Source organism: Miniopterus natalensis, chromosome 11 (assembly GCF_054644295.1).
Source record: "Miniopterus natalensis isolate mMinNat1 chromosome 11, mMinNat1.hap1, whole genome shotgun sequence".
NCBI lineage: Eukaryota > Metazoa > Chordata > Mammalia > Chiroptera > Miniopteridae > Miniopterus > Miniopterus natalensis.
This window is the reverse complement of record NC_142091.1, coordinates 50,168,041-50,192,308: the sequence shown is the minus strand read 5'-3', so window position 1 is coordinate 50,192,308 and position 24,268 is coordinate 50,168,041. Positions and strand designations below refer to the sequence as shown.

Below are 24,268 nucleotides of genomic sequence, written 5' to 3'. Positions count from 1 at the left end.
AAGAAAGCATTGATCACTAAGTCATGAGTGTCATTTTTGTATATCTCAAGGCCAGCATCTTCTTTTGGAAGTTTGTTGCTCAAAATGACACTGTGCTGGATGGAGTTATACATTGGAGTGGTAAAAAATGTCCTTAGAGGACAGAAAGTAATGAAAGTTCCTAGAAATTCTTCTGAATATGTATGGGAACTTAGTTTGGCCTGAATATTTTACTTATTAAAAGACATTTTTAATTTATATATTCTGACAATGTTCTCTGGAAGTATTAACTGTAGAGGTTTAAAATCACATTACCTATTTACCAACATCTAAAACAATTGCTGTAAAAAATATTGGTTGATTTAAAATAATAACCAAGTTACAATTGCTAACAATTGTGAAATCGCTTTAGTCCATGGAAAAAGAACCTTGTAAGTTCTAATGATACAGTAGTAATATGTACACTTTACATTGTGTTTTGAGACAGTTTATGCAATTTATATTTTAGATAGGTAGTAAAATTCAATGTAGTGTAGGGATTTTGTAGCAGAAAAGCTGAAAGTGTTCAGAAGTAGTAACTAATGGATTTATTATTTGTGAAGTGTATAGATGACAACTTTCCCTCCTTTCTTTGGTTTCTGTGTTCTTAAAGCTTATCTTGCCCTAGAGGGATTTATATATAGTTTATAGTTTATGTCATCACAGAGATTTGTGATATTGAGTGAAATGAACTTAGATCATTAACAATATTTAAAATCAGTGGCCCTTCTACCTGAAAATTAATCAAAGAAAACGTCTATGAAACAAGTCTTGGTCAAAAGGGGAAATACAATCTGAATATTACAGAATAAAAATAATATTATAAAGAAACACTATATTTTGGAATCTATGGAAGACATTTAGAGGTGACCAGAGGAAAATTAAATTTTACCATCAAAATTCATTTTATCAATAAAGTAAAGGAATGAAAGTAGATGAATTAAATTCCAAGCTAAAAAAAACCCAACAAACTAGAAAAAAACCCCAATCAATAGAGCAAAGGAAAGCACAAATAAATAAATAATAAAAATAAAATCAGAAATTAATGAGGTAGAGAATTAAAAATTTATTGATCTAATTAATAAATCAAAATACCATTTACAATTAATAAAAATATAAACCACTACCTAGAAAGAAAATGAAGGTAAAAGCACAATACACAAATATAAACACACAAATATCAAGTGATAAGAACAAATGACAACTAAAATAGATGGAATTGTAAAAACCAAAAGATGCCACTTTTCAGACTAGTATGCAAATAAACTTGAAAACCTAGAAAATATGGATAATTTCTTAGGAAAATGCAGATTACCAAAATTGATACCATTAAAGATAGAAAGCTTAAAGATATTGATTTCCATAAAATAGAGAAATTTAGCCAAGGAAATCCCCTACAAGATGTGCTAGGCCTAGAAATTTTGCAGTAGAATTCTTTCAAATCTTCAAACACCAATGCCCCATGAATCATCCAAGAATATTGAAAATGGAGGGTAACTTCATTATTACTTTTATGAACTAAATATAAAATTATACCTAGATTGATATAGTGCTATAAAAATAAATTACAGACCTCCATAAGTTAATTTATAAATTTAACACATTTGCAGTACTATCAAGCTTTTATAATGGGGCTAGATAAATTGATACTTTAGTTCATATGGATAAAGAAATATGCAAGAATAACTAGGAATATACTTAAAAACTACAAGGGCATGTGTGTGAGAGCAGCCTACTGGACACTAAGACAGCGTGGGAAACAATGTAGTAAAGGCAAATGAGTAAACAGACCACTGGAACAGAATCGAAAGTCAGTGTATAAACCCAAGTGTTTGTGGAAGTTTAGTGTCTGATGGAGCTAGCATTTCAAGTCACTGGAGTATAGATGGACTTTTTAAATATCTGGTGCTGGGACAACTGGGTAGCTATCTGAAAAAAGCTAACAGATGCATACTTAGTACAATATGAAAGAATAAATGAATAAACCCCAAATGGATCAGGGATCTAAGGGTTAAAAAAATGAAAATATATTCTATAAGAAAACAAAGGACTTCCTCTTGAACCTTGGTGTAAGGAAAGGCATTATAACCCTGACTCAAAATGCAGATTTAATTTTAAAAAAGGGTTCTAAATTTTAATATATAAAAATATAAACATCATGTACCTCCTTATATTATTCACTGAACTCACAATGTGATTTCTGTGGAATTCCTGAATCTGGCAATGGGGATACATTAGAGAACCCAAATTGAAAAGCATTCTACAAAATAACTGGTCAAGGTTATGAAAGACAAAGAAAGGAGCAATTCCATTTTAAATAAGACTTGAGATTGCAGTTGTGTTCTGATATTCTGCAGTTCCTGAAAATGCCAAGTGCCCAGTGGCCTACAGACTTTAAGGAAACAAACATACAAACTCCCAGGTACTTAGGGATCAGCCTTTCCTCCATATTTGATGAGCAGCTTACTTGAAGATGTATCAAGAATATTTTCAATGACTCACAATAGTTTCTCTCAAAAGCTTAAAACAGTAAGCAAGAATGCTTTCCATTTCTATAGTATGACTGCAACTATGAGTAAGCTCAAAGTGATTGTTCTTGGAAATTTTGCTTTGGTCAGGAAGGCAACAGGAGTGATTATAGGGTTCAGTTAGCATTGTGATCCAGGAGTTACATTTTGGGGAACTCTATGGGTCCTTAGGACACTGAAAATTAGGATGAAATCAAGGCAATTTTTAGTTTTGTCAACTCCTATTGGAGACTTTAAGCTTAGAACTCATTACCATCATTGTTATTTTATTACCATTATTACCCTTTATAGAAACCATTTGAAACAAGCCTCCTCCTCATCAAAATGCTTAATTTTCTTGCAAATGTTTGTTTTGGATTTTGAAAACATCTTACAAAAACTACAGCAGGGGATGTGAGGGAAGAAAATCACCTGTCAATGGATAACTTGACAAGACTTGTGTGAATTTTGAGAATGGATTAGATGTTAAAGCGGTAGAAACTGATTGAAGTGGTAGAATCTTCTTCCTTAGCAACTAATTATTTTGCCATTTGAGACTCTTACATCAAATTCAGGAAAAACCTAAGAATTTTTCTCTGCACTTTGTTCTTAATGTGTCAATGATCTGACCATAGGACGTTACCATGGTTTTTCTTCCTGTGGTAAGTCACAGTAAAGGCAATACTGCAATATGTGCATATTTGAAGCACCTGTATGTAAAATAGAATTTCATGTGTAAAGTACTTTGTTGCCTGACAAATGCAATGACTCTAAAGATTGTACAGCTACAGATATACTATCATCCTTATGACAGTTTATTGATATGCTGTGCAGCTAGCTCACTGCTTTAAACATGACCCTTTTGTTTGTAGCTATAGCTAATGATTACAGGACTTGCACTCTGAGACATTGTGTCTCTACTTTCAGAGAGTGCGCTTTTAGACTGGCTTCCTTAGTTTTGTTTGTTTAGCTATGCCACATTTCAGCTTAGGCCTCAGGCATTGCAAGGGTATTTTCTGCCCGGCCGGGTGTGGCTCAGCTGTTGAGTGTTGACCTAGGATCCAGGCGATGGGGCTTCGATTCCCGGTCAGGGCACATGCCCAGGTTGCGGGCTCCATCAATGACTCTCTCATCATTGATGTTTCTATCTCTCTCTCCCTCTCCTTTCCTCTCTCTGAAATCAATAAAGATATATTAAAAAAAAAAAAAAGTATTTTCTGCCCACCTAGGTGGTAACTGTCTTCCTCACTTCAGCTCAATATCTAGCCTATGTGTATATATTTTCTTTCTTTCTTTCTTTCTTTCTTTCTTTCTTTCTTTCTTTCTTTCTTTCTTTCTTTCTTTCTTTCTTTCTTTCTTTCTTTCTTTCTTTCTTTCTTTCTTTCTTCTTTCTTTCTTTCTTTCTTTCTTTCTTTCTTTCTTTCTTTCTTTCTTTCTTTCTTTCTTTCTTTCTTTCTCTTTCTTTCATTTATTTATTTTAAATACCTTACTCTTCTCTTCTTTTTTTTTGACTGGCTACCTCCTGCATACCCCCTACTGGGGATCGAGCCTGCAACCCAGGCATGTGCCCTTACTGGGAATCAAACTGTGATCTCCTGGATCATAGGCTGATGCTCACCACTGAGCCAGGCTGGCAGGGCTGTATTTTCCCTTTTTTAAATTGGGATATAGTTGAAATATAACATGGTATAAGTTTAAGATGTACAGTGTATTGATTTGATACATTTATATATTACAGCATAATTATCAGCATACTTCTATCGCATCACATAGTGATCTTTTGCGTGTGCGCAGTGAGAACAATTAAGATGTAGTCTCTTAGAAAGTTTGAAGTTTATAATACAGTGTTGTTAACTACAATTACTATGCTGTTCATTAGGTCTCCAGAACTTAATCCACTAGTTGCAATTTTATTGAGACCAAAATATGTACATAATCTTTGAATACTGAGAACTGACTGAATATAGAACTATATTGTTGATAAGCTTGACTTGCCATTTAATTGTAACAAATTGTTAAGTACCCACATTTGATGCTCACAGTAGGATCAAAACATTTAGACATATACTATTATTGACTTCCAGTTTAGTTCATAGCTGGCTTCCCTCTGACACCACTAATTGTTGCCTTATTTGAATAGAAGATAGAGAGGCACACGAAGTTCATCGTTAAGCGATCTATGGGGCTGTTGAAAGAGCCTTTGTGCTCTGTGCAACAAGAGAACTGGTCAGTGTTTGGACTTTTCAGAGAACAATGCTTAGTTGAGAATTTGCTACCATTTTTCCTGTTTCCTCTCAAAATAATAAGAAAGGGTGACATATTTAAGCTATAATTTTCCTTTCTGTGGCTACAACTTTTTTTGTTTTCAAAAGCATAATTTTAGCTTTTATTCTCCTTTCACTCAAAATGTCAGTGTTGAAAGTAAGGTTAAAAATGATAAAAAAGAATTTGTATTTAGGTAGAAGTTTTCAAAATGTGGATGATTACTTAATTAACTGCCCTTGCTGTGAGAGAAATGATTCTTCTTAAGACTAATGGCTTTAACCAGCCTGCTTTGAACTTACAAGCTGGTTATCATTTCTCTGTGGGTCACTTTTTCATATAAAGGATAGTATTCTATTATTGAGATGAACTACACAAAACTCCAAAGTTGATAGCAGAATTCCCAGTGGAGCATGCCCTGTTGGAATGGATGGGTTTACTGAGTGTCCTGGATCTGCAACCTTAAATTGCATCTTCCCCTATGATTTTCTTATTTGGATCTTTAGTACTGCTAGTACACTGGGCATTAGGGATCTGTGACTCCCTTAAAAGTATTTTCTTTGGTGCCTTAAGCATAGCCAAGATGTGCTGATATATTAAAAAAAGAACTGAAATCTATGGCAGAACAAAAGGTAAATAATTACAGAAAATAAACATAGTAGTCAAGTTGTGTACAAAGTACTGTTTGCTTGTCCTCAGGATCCCGGTAAGATTTACTGCACCTTATATCCTCTCCTCCTTCATTCTTTCTTATTGATTCTACATATTTTTATTTAGTGCCTTCTTTGTTCTATTGGCTATGCCAGACACTAAGGATATGCTAGTGAATAGCATAGATGTGTTTCTTGGCCTCATAGAGCTTATAGTCTGACAGAGAGGACTGATGATGAAGTAGTTATAATAAAATATATTGAAAATCATGCTTTGGGTAGCATAGGGTTTCAATAGCCTACTGAAGACGCTATTGGGGAAACGGCTTTTAAATTGTCACTGAATGAATAGGAGTCAGTTGGTAAAAGAAAGTGGTGGAATGTTTCAGACAGGGTGAAGAGCACACATGACTGTCACAGGAAAGAGATAATTTAGCAGGTAGCATCTGGTTCTTTGCGGGAACTGAAAGAATTTCAGCATGGAGCAGAAGGAAAAGAGTAGGTGGTGAGAACACTTAGAGAGGTAAGCGAGTTCCAGAACCACTTAAGCCGTTTAAAGGAACTTAGACTTTATTCTAAGGGTGAATGTTTGGAGAATTTGAAATCAAAGGTTAAAGAAACTTTTTACCTTTCCTGGATTTTTTCATTCCTATTTCTATAACTACTTGTCTTTTCATAATAACGGTCACATGGAAGCTGTCATCTTACTTATGAGCTAAACGGTTTGTCCCGTTTTTGGGGGCGACCAAAACAAAAATACATGTGCTTTTCAGATACTCTGGGATCTTATAATTTTATTTCTGTTTTTGTTCTGAGGAACCTGGCTTTCCATACACAAATATCAGATGACCTCTTTTTGACTTATGTGGAGTTGTATTTATCACAGAAGTAGTCTGTGAAGACCTAATAGGTTAAACGTTTCACCTCTAAAGTAGAGAATTTATTTCCATTTTACCATATAATATATTCCATAAGAATTAGCCTGATGATAGGGTAACAATTCTGTATTTTTTAAATTTTTTATTTAAATAGAACATACATGTGGTAAAATGTACACTCTTAAGTGTACCTCTTGATAGACTTTTATATATGTACATGTTCATGTAATCATCCATAGCAAGATAAAGAACATTTCCAGTGTCCCAGAAGGCTCCTTCATTCTGCTTCCCAATTATAACCTCCAAAAGATAATCACTATTGTTTCCTATCAGCCAGTTCATTAAGAAGACATAACATTCCTAAATGTGTATGCATCTAATAGCAGAAGTTCAAAATACACCAAGTAAAAATTTTACAGAACTGAAAGGAAAAAAGAAGACAGTTACAATACAGTTATTATTAAATATTTCAAAACTCCTCCAAAATTTGAAAAAAAGATAGATTATCCATAAGATAGAGAAGACCTGAAGAACTGTCAATCAACTTGACCTAAAATACTACATTAAAAAATTGCAGAATAATTATTTTTTTTTCAAGTGAATATGGAACATCTGCAAGATAAAGCATATTCTGGGCCATAAAACAAGTCTCAATAAACATAAAAGGATTAAAAGTATATAGAGCATAACCTCTGACCACATGAAATAAATTACAAATAGATAACAAATGTAAATTTTTAAAATTCCAAAATATTTGACATTTAAGCCACATATTTCTAAATAAATCCATTATAAAGAAAATATAACAAGGAAGATTATAAAATATGTTAAACTGAGTGATAACGAAAACAGAACCTAACAAAATATGTGGGATGCAGCTAAATTATTACTTTGAGGGAAATTCATAGTTTTAAATATTTATATTAAAAATAATAAGACTGAAATTGATTTACAGATGCAAGGAAAATGCAATAACAATCGAATGTTTTTTTCTTTTTTTGGACAAGCAAGCTGATTCTAAAATTTATATGGAAATGCAAATGACCTAGTATAACCAAAACAAATTTGAAATAGAACAAATGTGAGAACTTATTCTATGTGAAGGCAAGACTTTCTATAAGCTACAGTAATGCAGTAATCAAAATAGTTGGTATTGGTAGATAATGAATTGATCAGTATATCAGAACATAAAATCCAGAAATATACCTACACACACAAAATAACTCAACATGGATTATAGTCCTAAATAGCACACCAAATCTACAGAGCTTCTAAAAGAAAAAATCAGAGAAAGTCTTTGTGATCTTGGTGTAGACAAAGATTTCTTAGGTGGGAATCGGAAAACACTGCTTATAAAGAAAAACCTTTGTAATTGGATAACATCAAAATAAAATCTATGGCTCCTCAAAAGGCAACTTGTGAAAATAAAAATGCATGCCACAGACTGGAAAAAAATATTTACAACAGATATATCTTACAAAAGATGTATATCACATATACATAAATAATTCTTAAATGTGTGTATAATGTATAATATAAACATGCATGCATTTTATAAATTTTATATAAATATAAAAATAATTTTTAAAACTAAGAAAAAGACAAATGATCTAGTATAAAAATGGGCAAAACATTTGAATAACACTTCACAAAAGAAGAAATGTAAATGCTCAGTAAGCATGCGAAAATATATTTCTTTAATCATTAAGGAAATAGAAATGTAAGTTAAAACCACACTGAGATACCATTATATACTCACTGGAATGACTAAAATGAAAGTACTAATGTAAGAAGTATTAATGAGAATATAAAGCAACTAGAACTCTCATGCATTGTTGGTGGACATGTAAAATGATGCAAGCACTTTAGAAAACATTTTGGCAATTTCTTATGAGCTCAGGCACATAACTCCACTTTTAGAAGAAATTCCATTTTTAGATGGAACAAAAGAGACATATATTCATAAAAAGACTTATGAGTGAGTTTTCATATTAGCTTTATTTCTAATAGTCCAAAAGTGGGAAAAACAGTACATGTCCACAAACAGATAAACGAATAAACAGATGATGGTGTATTTATACAATGGAATTTACCCATAACAGAAAAGACCAAATGCGAACACATGCTGCAGTGTAATTGCATTGCAAAAATTGTATGCTAATTGAAAAAATCCATATCCAAATAAGTGCATAGTGCATACTTTCATTTTTATAAGTTCAAGTGTAGGCAAAAGTATCCTATAGTAATAGAAATCAGATTGGTGACTAGGACTAGAAATATGAATGATTGACTGAAAGGGAGGAAGCACAAGATAACTTTTTGTTAATGTTCTATCTATATCTTCTTTGGGGTGACAGCTACATGAATGTGTAATTTGAAAAATTCATCAAATTTACATTTAAAAATGGGTGCCTTTATTATATGATGTATGTTAAGTAACACATCAATCTACTTAATTAAAAAACAAAGTAGTCCTGTTGCTGCTTGACACACTGAAAAAGTGTCCTTTTTTTAGTAGTGTACGTAAGAGTTTTAGTACTTACTATGTGCAGAGCTGTGGGTTAAGTATTATGGAAGAACACAGAATGCTATCAGAATTATTCCACGACCATCAGGGAACTTAATATTTAGTTAGGGTAATGCGGTATGAACTTGACCTTACACTTAATCATATGGTGGTAAAATTGATAAGTTATGGCAGTTGGTAGATGTAGAAGAAAGAGTTGTGAAGTTCTGAGTTAATGAGTTGATACATGAAAAGAATATAAAAAGCACAGTGACTGACAAATAATATGTGCTCAGCAAGTATTATTTTGCTTTTCAGAGGGTGGGAATTTATGTTTGAGGTGACGAGTCAAGGCATAATTGAGGAGGTGGTATTTAATGTAGGCACTGCAGTATAGGGGGCCTTTCCATAAGCATCAAGAAGGGTGGGGAGATATTCTGGTAAGGAGGATGTCATGAGCAAAGGTGTGGAAGTGAAAAACCACAAAGTATGCACAACAGAGTGAGATATGTTTGGTGTTCTCATTGGAACAGAATGAACAGCTGTTGAGGTGGGGAGAGGCCGGGTTGGGGAGATGGAGGGATTGAGTAAAAAAGGATGGTGATTGTTGGAGGCAGAGGAGCTAGGGGAGTGGAGGAACGTATAGAGGGGAACATGGTGATGGACAGACACTTGACTTGGAGTGCTGAACAAATGATATGTTGTCGAATTGTGCACCTGAAACCTCTATAAACAGCGTTGCCCCAATAAATTCAATAAAAAGGAATAAAAAAAGAATAATCGGAGATAAATCACTAGGGCCAGATTATAGAGGGCCCTTAAAACCTTGTTTTAAATTAATCTTTTATGGATTGCCAATGCATAAATAGAACAAATGAGAAGGGGTGTTTTATCAATAAAAACTTATTTTATAATTTTATTTTATAACATTCAATATAAAGTTCGTTAACTAGAGCAACAAAGCTGTTTTGATGAACACAAAACTGAAATCAGTGTTTGTTGATCTTAGATGGGAGTTTTTGTTGTTTTGTGTGTGTGTGTGTGTGTGTTTAATGAGCCTTAGTTTCCACTTTATTTCTACTGTATTTTCTTTAAACTGCATCATATTTAAAAAATCCTAATTCAGATAGCTAAATAATTGTAAATAGTAGTCTTATAATAGTTTACTTTAAAGCCATTGCATATTTTTCAGTAAAGCAAGAGATTTACCTCAAGGTTTGCATAATAAAGTTTAACCTGGTAGTACAAGTTAATGCATTGGTGGTTTCCAGTGTCTTAACATTTGAAACATAGCATATTTGAATGTGTATAACAGCTTTTGTTATGGTTTTCTATTGTTATTTTTTTCAAGTTGTAACTGGCAGAAACTCAGCTCAAACTAGCTTAAGCAAAAACAGGAATATATTGGCTTACATTACCAAAAGCCTAGAAGCAGAATTTGGTTTTAGTTATTTTTGGATGTAAGTGTGCTAACATGATGTAAATTTTTTCCTCTCTATCTTATCTCTGCTCCTCTCTACTTTTTTTTTTTTTTTTTTTTTGTATTTTTGGCTTCATTCACTCTTATTGCCAACAGTCCTATTTCATATGCCAGAGGCTGTGGCCATGGCAATCTCAGGCCCACATGCTTATTTCTTCCAACCTGGGCATTAGAGAGGCCTTCCATATAGTCCTGGGTCGAATTCCTCTCTGTGTGACTGGGAGAAGCAGTAGGAGGCCGGCAGCAGTGTACTGGGATTGACAACTGTATCACAACAGTAGCATTCAGAAATATTTACCCCCAAAATACAAAAGAAAGAGTGTAGGACATAGTGGGCACACAAAAGTTGTTCTTCCACCATCCAACAGTTTTTTTTAAAGGAGCTAAGTATGCATTTAAAACAGTAAAAATGAATTCAAACATTTGTAGAACCCAATATATATTATAAATGTTATATTGTTTGAATACTTTGGCCTTTGGCAATAGAGCAGCAGAAAATAGGGTCATGAGAGGGTATCATGATGAGTAATATTTCAGCAATATGAACAGCTGTAGTTTCTAATGGGACATTTTACTCCATTAAAATTGTGGTCAGTTTGAATGTGTTGTGGGCAATGAGCTACAGTGAAAAACCAAGGTTTCCGGCTGCACTTTTGCTTCTTGTACATGAAGATAAAACCAAATTTGGATGGAATTATTTTTTTACTTCAACAGTATTTTTAAGCAGCATCTTAACTGTTCTTTAGTAGATGATATTCAGGAAAGGAAAGCCCTTAGTTCAAACAAGATAAGGCATTATGGAAAGGCAGTATGGAGGAGCAGTGTAATGGAGTGTGTATGGGAGAATTGGCTGTTGAGCACTACTGACCTTTACTGAAGTACCCCGAAATTTTTGCACCCTTCTCCAAAGAACTAAAGTGCTTTACACCATATCTGAAGCAGAGACTGTAAAATTGATGTTCAAATAATGATTTAAGTAGTCATTTCAACAAAACCAGCAATGAACCAGTCACAGCTCTGTCACCAACTGTTTGACCTTGAGCAAGGCAAGTGACTTTTTTGACTGTTTCCTCATTTCTGAAATGAGGATGTTTGTCTTAATGATCATCGAAGTCTCTCGGCTACAGCAGTAGGCTGTGAGCCCTGCGAATCACCTGCTGGATGTTTCCCCCTTTTTCTGTATTGGCATTGGCAACTGCTACCAATTAGCCTTTACACTTTGATGGATATGGGAGATGAATTTGGTTTTGAATAATTCCTCTGATATTGTTCTAGGTGCTAAGTAGCCTTGGGAAGCAGATGAAAGAGATATATCTCTCACCTGTACATACATAACAGTGTGAATTCCATGAGTGTTTGTTAAGTCCCAGTTTTAAGGAGTCCCTATGCAAAATTATCAAAGACTCTGGTAGATAAAAGCAGTGTAAAGAGATATTACACGGAATGTGATGTGATAATATTGTATGTGTACTTCTATGTTGTATGTGTATTTCTGGCAGATTTCAAATGTGGGGCTTTTTCTCCTCTATGAAGATGCCAAAATCTTATATCTAACAGTTCTAATGATATTTGTAATAGCACCTATTCACAGACTCTCTCTCTTTCCCTCCTCCCCTCCCACCTCTCTCTGTACTATCTAGTAAAGTGGTTGTGGAATTACATTTTTCCTGGAAGGAATATATCTGATTTAATGACCAAATCATTTTAAGGCAGTACAACAGAATTTCACAAGAACTAAATCTATTTCTTTACACCGATCATGCATGTTTTGCTCAAGCATTGAGTCATTAGCATGTTTATAATGGTTCTAATTTAGCACAACATTTTCTGAATTTTATCCTTGAGTCATTTACAAATTGTTCATATTGAATAAACAAAGGAAACAGATTGCATTTTATACTTAGTAATTTATCTGAAAGAAGAGGGGAGGGTTAATTGTTCTAAAGTTTTGGTCTGTTTGGGGAAGTGAGCCTGCTTTTTTCATTGCTAGGCATAAATGCCATTTCTCATCTTTTTGGGGATGGGGGGGGCTCTGGAGGAGTAAAATGAAAAATTAGGACCAGGACAAGATTGGCCACTCCCAGAGGGGAGTGTGGAGCAAAAGGGGAGCTGGCACGAGATTATCCAAAACAGTTGGTGCATTCCTTAATGATCAAGTGCTTGAGAAGTCCAGCTCTTCCTGGCAGAGCATCTGTGTTGATGTTTATATCATTCCCTGCTGTATGGGAAAGGCATGCTTTCTCTTGCTGCTTGGCTAAAAATAGGATGGAATATAGCATTGTATGAGATATTTTAAGATAGCAAAAACATTTAAGAGGTTAAAGGTTTGGCTTTTGGATCAAAAAAAAGCGATACAACTCTCGTTGTTCCTTGCAGACTGAATTTCATCTAGAGTTTGTCAGTGATTCGAACTCTTGGGTAGGCAAGTTATTCTAGTTTCATTTGGTGCAGTCTGAAAAACCCACTCTGCTGTCTCTTCTGTCAGCTTCCCAGCATGAAGGGCAGGCCTGAAAACAGCCTCTATTTATACCCCCTTGTTCGTATTTGGAAAATCAGTTGTTTCATTGGAGAGGGGGAGAAAGAGAGGAGAGCACAAGCAGTTGTCAGGGAGTGTGCTTTGTATGTTATCGTGACTTCAAAATAAAACTGGCACATTTTAGTGTCTAATTATTTTTAGTGAGCTTGGAGGGTTTTAATTAAAATTTAAGAGTGCTCTTCAAGCTCTCCAAGCTCCAATTTTATCCCACTGTATTCTGAAGCACTTATCACTGTGGAAAAATGTACAGTAACTGGCATGTGCATCTCTGTTTCCTAATGAGAAATGTAGGGTGGATGATCAGCAGGGATATAAATATATATTGTCAGAGTTACTTGGAAAGCAAGGTCAAGGGTACTTTTGACAAGTTATTGTTCTTGGATACAGAGACAATTTATTGCATTTGAAATATATGAATCCTACGGTAAAAATAAAATGAAGTGTTTCAACATTTTCTTAAAAGAGTTAATAAAGCAGCAGGAAATTTGCATACAGGGGCAGCAGCTGTTATTTTCTTACTAAAATATTTTAAAGATATTTTCTATATCATGTTTCTAATGTTTTAGCCTTTCTAAATTTAAATATCACTTTGAGGTAAAAGGAATGATGAGTGTTTACTCACAGGTAAATTGTTTTAAAGTACAATACTTTTTCCATTTATTTTTTTCTATTCCCCCATGGTTTAGTTTTAGTGATTTTTAAAATTTATTCTATTTGACCCATTTTAAATATCTTTATTTTGTACAGAATAAGTGTTAAGACTGCTACAACTTTGTTTAACTAGAAATAATTTAGAATTGTTCCTAAAAATGTTATCATATAGATTAGGAAATAAATATCTCGCTCACTTTGCATTTCTCTTGTATCATGAAATTCTTAGCATGATAAAGCACTCTTGACTTACCTAGACTGAAACCTAGGTGCTTAGGAAGCAGAAACATTGCTTTGTGATCCATTATGCAGGATATTTGTTAAATATTAGTTCTGAATTGTCTTTCCTTGTTCCCTAGAAAAAGTTTCTTGAAAAACTTAAATTTGCAAAGAAAAAGAAAAAATAAGCTATGCAACTGAGAATTCATTTATAATGTATCAAAACCTTTTAGCTCTTTGATTCAAATGTAAGTGAGAACTGAGGTCCAGCTCTTGATTTTTAATAGTCCTTTTTAAATCACATTATTTACAAAAGTGAGGCAAGATAAATATATAAAATTCTGTATTTTATTGACTATGTATTGGCTTTTGGAGGCTAATTCTTTCAAAGTAAGAGGAATTAATTTTGGTATTTTCCACTTTTATACTGAGGTGTATGGCTTACATTCATGCTTAATATGTACATATTATGGTGACTTTTAAAATACTGTAATGTTGTAGTTCTTTATCTCAATTTCCAAAAGATATGTAACTCCTCTCCCATTTTTTGGCTGAAGACAACTCAGTCAAAATACTAAAATTTGAATAGTCAGAGTCAACTAATGAAATATGCTGTATGTCGTTTCATTGTTTTGAGGACTATGGCACCACCATAACTGTATTAGTTGTTTTCAGGTCAATCATGTAAAACACATTTATCTGAGTAAAATAGTCCAAGAATATCTGGGTGATGTTCAGCCCTGTTTTCGCCCTTTGGAGTCCTGCCTGACTGCTGGCTTGCAGCCGCTCTCCAGGGCCCTACTCCTTCCATGTACATGATGCAGACTGGAGTTCTTTCCTTCCTTTCACCTCTTCGGCCTTTGCGCCTGTGCTTGGGGCAAAGCCTGGTCTCATCAATTGCCCCTGTAAAGCTAGAGCCCTATTATTGTGGTTGAAGCATGTGGCACAGGAGGATGAATACTTTACTTTTCATTTCCATCATTACACGGATATTGTTTTGAGTGGGAAATCTTAACATATCCATTTTTATTTATAAGTTTATTACATATTTCCTTGTTTCAAGTCGGAAACCTCTCGGTGCCAGCCCTCCACCAGCGCTGTATTTGTTGACAGTCTGCATGTTTCGGTCCTTTTCCTCTCTCCGCACTTGCTGTCCATTACAGTATGGAGCGAGCTGCGCGCTAACTGTGGTGTGCCCTTGGAGGTTCGGCGGTCAGATAATTAGGTGCAAAGCTGAAAGTTTTTCAAGAGACTTCCTGTGTTTTGAATCTCTCTGGAATCTCTAGGCATTGAGATTTCATGTTGATAAGGTTGTATGTAGCAAGTTGTATTGCCCTATAGATAAAGGCAGTCAGCGATTGTTATTAAATATTTTCATGAGCTATAATAAGACATGCAAAGGCTGCTTTATTTTCCCTCCTAACTCATATAGCTAGATTAATTTAGCATTACAGCGAGGATTAATTTTCTAATAGGAATGTGAAAAGCTTTGAAGTTATTAACCATTTTATTAATGAGTAGCTTTTATGTAAAGCTGTGTCCACATGATTTGATTTATGTTTGAAGTGTGTGTTCCTGTTGTCCATATAGTTCTGTTTTTCTCCCATGGAGTTTAAACATTTTTTCCTGAGCTCTGAAAGATTTCAAGTCTATTTATAGAAACGAGAGATGTATTTTAGCTTGTTTCACATTTATTGTGTTTCTAACCCTAGTTTATGAACTTGCTGTGAGTTTGTGATCATTACTAGTAAGTTGGGCTTTTGTCTTTTACCATTAAAACATATGCTCTCAACTCACATTTTAACCAAATAAATTATGAGTTAGCATTTATATCAGTGATTAGCAGCTTAGTGCGATGTTATAACGTGTATGAAAGGGTAAAAAAAATGTAACAAAACTGGGAAGGTGTCGTGTTGGTGGTTCTTATCCATGATCTGATGTTATCTCAATGTCTCTCAGAAATTTAAGCCCTGTTTTCAAAAGGTAACCTCGGATAGGCATGGCTTTGAAGACAGGCTTCATAACTTTCAAAACTCAGTATTATCTTTTATATGAACTTCAGCATAAATGCAAAATATGTATAAAACATAGTGCACACCTTGTTTCGGAATTTAAAATAAAGGCAGCAAGAGACCATTTTGGAAATTGAATACAGACTGAACATATGCGTATGCATGTTGGCCTTGCCAAAAGGTCACTCGGAATCCAGTTTTAATCGCAGTGGTAGGTCACTTGGTGAAGCCTAAGAAAATGTTAATAGGAAGGAATGGCAGGCGAGACGGAGGGAAGTGAAGAAGGGAAGAGGCAAGGGAACGGCAGGGAGCTCTCTCCCAACAGTCAAGCTGGCTCCTGTTTAGAAAGAACTTCAGCTCCTTGACAGTGAGCTAGTACGGTTGTGCGCCAGCCGTTTCAGGGCGCTCGGATCTGGATTCCATCCATTTCTTGATTGATTGATCATGTCATGGACAAACGTTAATTGTTTTCACCAATACTTTGTAATCACGTAGTGGTCTGCTCATCTCTTACCCAGGGCTCACTGTCTTTTTCTAAAGCTTATCTAGTTTCTAAAACCCTTTAGATCTGTCTTGACCTCACTGTCATTCGGAAAAATTCAAGGAGGATTTAGAAGTTGGAGGCAAAAAGGGAAAGGAAAAATGCTGGAGAGAGGGGCTGATAGGGAGAGGAGGGCGCTTGGGCGAGGAGTGACAGTTTAAATACAATTTACAGAGAAGTTACCAGAATTTTGACATTTGGAATGTTAAAGTTTAATGGGAGTATGCTTCACACTAAGGATTTAGTACTTAAGTCTGCGTTCTCTTTTGAAAATGTGGCCTATTTGTTACGATTTGAGGCTCAAAAGATACATGTAAATAGTTGTAAGCAGTAGCTTCAGTTGCATATCCATCTGAATAGAGAAGAAAAAGAACTCATTGAGAAAAATGTGCTAATTATTAGAATATTCTAAAGTTTACATTTCTGTAACCTCTTTGAATCTTTATAGAAACAAGTGCAATCACTCCCTATAATCTAGTATGCTACTTAGAAATGTAGGGCAAAAAAATGTGTCAATAAGTATTTTCTTGAAAAGAATATGCATCTCTTTTTATACAAGAGAAATGTATTAGCAGTTTTCATTATCTTGACTTTATTTTCTTTGCATTTTGTTATAAATGGGTATTTTATGAAAATTGCTTTATGTTTATTTTATTTTTTTTAAGTACAAGTGGCTACAGGTTGATTGGTGTATTCTCCCTTAAAGAATTTTCATTCTTCTTTGAACAGCACACAAATTTTGCTTGGAATTAAAAAATAATCACCTGGATTAAAAGGAATATTATCTAACTTTAAACCTGTAGGAAAGAGTCCCTTTTTCTGTCCTATCAGTCTAAGAAATGATGAATGTTGATTGAATATTAATAGAATTATAATTATAATACCAAGATAAGTTTATTGAGCATTATCTTTTTTTCTTGAGAATAGTTTAAATAATCTGGTAAAAATAAACTTGTGGTATTTTATAATACAGTAATATAATTGTCTATATTCTAAGGTTAAAACCACAGCACAAAAATAGCTTTGCTCATTTTTAAATGATAGAATTTCACTGTAAACTGGCTTTCTGGACTTCTATTTTAATAATTATAAATTATATATGTAATGTTATTAATACTTACTCTCTTATTTTAATAGATTCCTCCTGCATGGAAAAACTACTTTCAAAAGATTGGAAGGAAAAAATGGAAAGACTAAATACCAGTGAACTTCTTGGAGAAATTAAAGGTACAATATACAAAATATCAAACAGATCAATGTGGAGATGTTATTTTGTATAACAACATATTTGCTTACCCTAACATTAGTTTCTTACCTCTGATATTTGTTTATGTATGAGAGGGTAAATATATATTATGCCCCTGAACTTTTATTCTTTATAATGTTTACAGAATGAAATTTTTGCCCTCTCTTTTTATTAGTCTATAACATATAAATTATATAGGATAAACTGCTTTATTAATTTACTTAACAAAAAAGTATGAAAATGAAAAAATGTTATACCAAAGATGAACAAATTAAAGATAATTTTAATCTTTCCTATTTAAGTCAAAATAATAGCTTAATTTATGAATCCAAATAATTATATTATTTTTCTGATCAAAAAGGGTCAACTGTAAAAAGAGATTATAGAATATGTTGTACGTCGTGGTTTATGGGTGGATTCTGAGGCCTGTTGACCTGCTCACATCCTGGCTCTGTCATTTACTAGATGATTGACTTTGGGCAAGTCACTGTCTTCTCTATGTTTTGAATTCCTAGTATCTAAAATGGGGAGAGTAAAAGTACCTACCTCATAGGCTCATTAAGAAAATTAATACATGTAAAGCTTTTAGCATAGCACCTGGCACTTAAGAAAGCACTCATGAGAGTAAGTTTTAGTCGTTGTTATTATTAACATGCCCGTAGGTTGATAGGTTGATTGATCTTAAACAAATTTTATTACAGGATTTAAAATTTCATGACCTCTTACCCTGATGAGGATGAGCATCTTAATTTTTGAAGTTATGTGATTGATGTTATTATTCTGATACATGTTAAGAAGTGGACGATCCCAATGCATTGCAGAATTAAGTTACCCTATTAGTCAAGAAGTTATACTTCTTCCATAACTCTCTCTTGTTGATTCCTCTATGGAAATGAAGTATGTATTATTAGTTTTTGGTATCATGAATAGAACCATAGGTCACTAATTAATTCTATCAGTTGTTCCCTATAGACAATCATCACTCTCACTTGCACTAACAATTTGGGAAGTTAATTAGATTCGTTTTGTGAATTTATCAAAAAGCTTCAGGTGAATCTTCCTATCGGTCATGGATAATAAATATCTCATTTAAGAAGAACATTTGGCAATAACTATCTGATGAAAATGTTATTTTGAATTTAGTACAGAAAATTGCCTAGGGTACAGATATGTTATGTTCAACTCAAGTGAAAAGAGAAGGAAATCATCTCTTTCCCAAGGAATAATTAATAACTCATTCCGTTATCTAATGCAGTATTAAAATTAAGTAGAAATTTGATAGTATTTTGAATTTCACTACTTTTGTTTTGTGCTTATGAGGCACTTGTTAACTTGGAAAAAAAGAAAAAGGAAACTCAGCGTATAACTGATAGGTAGGAAGAAAGTCATTAGTGACCTATTCTTTTCCCAGCTACAATAACATGGTGTGTGCTACTCTGCACGTCATTCTGTGTTTTCTTCCCTTCCCAAAGTCATTGGTTTTATAACAGTGAGAACAGAAATGGTTTATGCAAAGTCAAGCTTCTGCCAGCATGAGTGATCGGGGTCTTGCTTTCTCTTAGTAACGTGGAAGCTAACGTTTTATGATGTTATGATTAAGCATCAGGTTGATAAGCTTCGGGTTATCTTCTCTCCCCTGCCCCTACCTTCCATCTTACTTTATTTTTAATTCTAATTATGAATTTAAAATGTAAAAGTTGTGCTAGTCTCAGATATTCCAAATGCATAAATCTTGAAAGTGAAACACATTTGGAAAATTCAGCTTTTCAAATTCTTTAACTTTTTTTTCCTACGGATTCTGCATGAGGTAAGTGAACTGTCACTTGTGTGCTCCTCGCAGTTTTATGGGTGCAGAAGATAAGATTCTTGTTCAATTTTTCATTTTGACTTATTCTACCTAATGGTCTCTTCTTACATCCTAATATTTGGTCACCATAAAGTTATACAGAAAATATAACAATAACATAATAAAAATGAAAAAATTAAAGTCGTGTTCATAGAGTGAGTCTACAACTGCTAAAATTCAACATACAGTTTTAGTCTCTGTGAGATCAGGCCAGTTGTGATCCACCTAAATTAGTTATAATTATCCTGAAATGTCAAAGTGATCTAAATATTCTCTCCAAGAAATACATACTACTGTGGGTTATCAGTATTTAATATTATATCTCAACTCACCATTTTCCCCTTATTATAAAATTCATACATATTTATTGTAAAAAGTATAGAAACACACACAAAAGAAATTAAAATTGTCTTTTAATTCTACCTGTATTATATTGTATATCCTTTCCATTTTAATTTAACTTTTTTCTTAAATTTAAAAACATCATTTTACTATTCTTTCATAGTCTGCCTTTCCCACTGTAAAGATATATTGTGAATTTTCCTGTGATTATGTCTTTTTTTGTGTGCAGGAAATATTGCATAAAGTGAGCTTCTCATAATTTACCTGAGTCTTTTTTTCAGTATTTCAGTTGTTTCTATTGTTTGTCATTTTAAAGAAAACTTTGAACATGGATAACTTTTTAATGCTTTTCAGTACTAACTAGTGGCTATTTTCTTAGACTATGTTACTAAAAAGTGAAGTTCCTGGGTCCAAGAGTTGTACTTTCTTAAAAGACTTTTGATACATATTGCCGCGCTGCCCTTCAGAAAGGGCATATAGTGTCCTGTGCTCTCACCAGCAGTGTCTGCAAGTGTTATTTCCTTGCCCTCGATGAAAACTATTAACTTAAAAGTTTCTTGCCAGTTTGATAGGGGAAAATAACATATTATTGCTAAATTATTTTGTATTTCTTTATTATTGAGAATGAGGAGTTTTACGTAAGTGTATTTATATTAAATATCTCTTCCTTTGTGGATTGCCTACTTATGTTGTGTGCTCGTTTTTCCTTTAAAGGAAGGGTTTGTCTAGTTCTTATGGTGTTGTAAGATTCTTAATGTACAGGGTGGGGCAAAAGTAGGTTTACAGCTGTTTGTATGGAAAATAATACAAGTAATAAATAATAATACAAGAATAAACTCTGAAAGAAAAAAAAGAATAAACTGTTTCATGTGCTCACAGCTGTAAACCTACTTTTGTCCCACCCTGTATATTTTAATGGTATTAATCTTTATCTGTCATATATGTTACATTTTACAATTTTTCTTTATGGTTTTGTTGTCAAATCTTTCCCTCTTTTCAAGCTTTTTTTTTTTTTTTCCCCCTGTTGGAGGTTTGTTTAGAATGCCTTCCCCCACTCTGAGATTAGATAATATTCTGTATATTTTCTTCCAACTCTTTTTATTTCTATACATTTAACTCTTTAATTCCTCTTGAATATATTTTGATACATTATTTCATCCAAAGGTATAACTTCATTTTTTTCTTAGGCAGTGAACCAAATATTTCTGTATCACTGACTAAATATCTTATCACTTCTGACTTGAAATAACATCTTTTATTGCATACTGATTGCATATTTGGAACCATTTCTCAGTTTTTGATTCTATTCCCATTAGTCTTTCTCCCTAAACTTTTGTTAGTGCTCTGTTGTGTTAATCACTCTAGCTTTAAGTATCTTTGAAAAGTAAGTATTGCAAGACTACATTCATAATTTTTCTCCAAGGTGTTTGAATATTTCTTTAAAATTTATTTTAGACGTATCATTCTAAATTGTGAATTGAAATTCCAAAGTGGTATCTTAAAAGATTATATTATCTTTATATAAAACTATGAGGTAAGCTGACATCTTTATAGTATTGAATCTTTCCATTCAAAATCATTTATTCAGTTCCTTTTATGTTTCTCAAGAATATTTTGTGTTTAAAATGCAGATTCTGTACATTTCCTTTGAAGTTTCCTTTCTTTTTTTTTAATCCTCAACTAAGGATATTCTTTCCATTGCTTTTTCAGAGAGAGTGGAAGGGGAGGGAGAAAGAGAGAGGGTGGGGAGGGAGGAAAGGAGAGAGAGATGTCAGAGAGATACATTGATTGGTTGCCTCCCACACATGCTCTGCCCAGCCTGGACTGAGCTACGTGGCCCTGGCCAGATTCTAACTCGGAACCCTTCAGCCTGCAGGCCAGCGCTCTAACCACTGAGTCCACCGGCTAGGGCTGATGTTTTTTTATAATAGTTAACTTTTTGCTTGCTTTTCTGAGTGAGACAGTCTTCAGTCGCTTTTCTTTTTGCTACTATGTTTAAGAATTTAGTGAATTTTGCTGTTTCATTTTATAATTTCCTTTTTTTATCAAACTTATTAGCTCTAATAATATTTTAGCTGATGTTTTATGTTATGTTTCCCCCTTTTTTCACCCCTTCTCTTATTACACTGGCTAGAATGTCAAGAATAATATTAAGTAATGCAGGTGATAGCAGGTATTTTGTGTAGTTTTTAAATGAAGGAATTGTTTTTAATAATTCACCATTAAGTATTATGTTGACCATTGATTTAAGATAGTCTTATTATTAAAAAGTTCTAGTCATAGTTTAATAAGAGTTTCCACAAGAAATTGCATTTTATGGCATATCTTATTGGTTTTTGTTTTTCAAATTTATTGATGAAATAAACCCTGATTAGTCATAGTGTAGTCTTGTTTTAATATACTGCATAATTTTATTTGCTTATATGACAGTTGTTACTTTTTCATCTGTAATCATAAATGAGATGTGTTTGTGTTTTTCTTTATTTATACTGTCTGCTAATTTTTAGTACCAGGATTCATAGTTGAATTGGAAAGCTTTTCCTCCTTTTACAGGCTATGTAAAATGTTGCACAGGTAACATGAAAATTATTTATTCCTTGAAATTCTGAAACAATATACTCATAAAACATCTGGGCCTAGAGTATTCTTTGGAAATTATTTATTTTCTCATTTTTTACTTCTGTTTAAGTCAGTTTTGTCAGGAAAAAAATTCCGCAGAAAATTTATATTTCATTGAGATTTTCAAGTACATTAGTCTTGTTTAAAAGTACAGTGCCTCTAATTCTGAGTTTTCTATTTACTTGTTGTTATATATTCCATTTTCAGTTTTGCATATTTGTGCTCTCTCTCTTGTCTATCAGTTTTACTTGCCAGTGGTTCTTCTATTTATCTCCCCCCAACACACTCTGGTAAGGACCCACTTTTTAGGTTGATTTGGTGCTTTTCAGTGTGCCACCTACTTGATCTCTCTTTTGCATTTATTATCTCTCCCTTCCTTGTTTTCTTGTACTTTCTCTTTTGTTTATTTTCTGATACCCTTTACCTTCCTAAATTGAATTATTTTAAACATTTTAAATTTAATAATAAAGGTACTTTTGGCCATAGATATGTTTGTAGAAATAGCTTTATGCATCCCATAAAGTTGACCTTTTGGAATTCTCATAATTGTCATTTTCTATTTATGTTATTTTCTAACTGACCTATGTTTATGTATCATTCTTAACTTTACATCTTCTTTTGGATTAAGAGTGTAATGAAGCTGGGGAAGGGAGAAAGCATAGCCACTACCACTGCCACTAGAAAATTCTGTGGGATGGGTTAGGTGCTAGAGGGAGAATCAAAGTGTGGGCAGTGGAATGGATAAGAGCAGTACTGAAGAAGGAATCTTTAATGCAGCGTGCTGAATATTACTACATAGTACAAGACAATATACATTCGTAATTTTTTTTTTTAGATTTTACTTAACATTGCTTTCAAATAAAAGTCTTATTATCTAAATGAAGTAAAGAAATATTTGGAAACCCCTCAATACAAGGGAGTTGGAATAGTGCTAGTTTGAGAAATACTGATTTATAGATTTTCAGTGGGTCTGTATCTGAATCTTGTCTAATATTTAAGAGAAAATTCCCATCCCTCACTCCTATCATTTTTCCATAGGGAGTCTCTCCAGTGGTAGCATTAATTGAGTCCAGAGTACTGTAAATGGCACAAATTTAATAGCAGTAATCTCAAAGCAGTGTGCAAACCACATTAACTTTATTACAAGTATTGCTAAATAACTTTATTAAGAATTTAAGTGAAATATAGCATAAAATGGTGAGACTCGTGCCTTTTTGGGGTACCATATTTTTAAGCAAGCTATTGTCAAATTACAATTTATCAAAAGTGACTAAAATGGGGAATAGACTTGAAGATGTAATAAGAATAGTAACTAAAAACCTAGGGAAGTTTGGCCTAATGCATATTAACAGGTTGAAGTTTTGTTGAATAGAAGAGGATCAGACATCTGTAATAGTTGTCAACAATAGATAAATAAATGAAAGATTTGTTTTGTGATTTTTTAGGGGATAAGATAATAGGGAAGTTGTTCCCAGTATACAAAACAGCTTAGGAACAATTAATGGCTATCCGCCATTGACAGAGGTGGACTTCATTAGGAGAGAGTGCCTGGTATAGGTGTTCAGTAAACCTGTTAAATGAATGGATGAATGAATCTTTAATAAACTAACATCAGTGGACACTTGGCTGTGGAAAATTTTAAACAGGGGTGTTGTAGAAGCTATTTGTATTCTAGTGGGATGTTGTCTTCATGACCTCCTAAGGTTCCTTCAAAATTAATACTAGTATTTATTATACTTTCTTAGTTATAAGACTGACCTTTAAAATCTTGTCTATTCTCTCCCAATAAGCAATACAGTAAGTACTTACACTCTTCATTGGACTTTTAGAAGATGTTTTATTGTTTACAAAGGAAACAAAGTACTACAACATCTGTACTATTTTATTTGATCCCTATAACAACCCAGTGAGGAAAATATTATTACGTTAGTTTTACATATGAATAAAAGGAGACT

The 24,268-nt window shown here is 33.4% G+C and overlaps 1 protein-coding gene across 25 annotated transcripts in view; it reads left to right on the top strand.

Annotated features, from left to right (window-relative positions):
- SOX6 (SRY-box transcription factor 6) overlaps positions 1 to 24,268 on the top strand; it is a 514,047-nt gene that overhangs the window by 273,609 nt on the left and 216,170 nt on the right. For all 25 annotated transcript variants that reach the window (XM_016225178.2, XM_016225176.2, XM_016225171.2 and 22 more), the window contains one exon: positions 17,398 to 17,487. In XM_016225178.2, the coding sequence (XP_016080664.2) occupies positions 17,398 to 17,487 (90 nt within the window). The remainder of the gene's footprint in view (positions 1 to 17,397; positions 17,488 to 24,268) is intronic.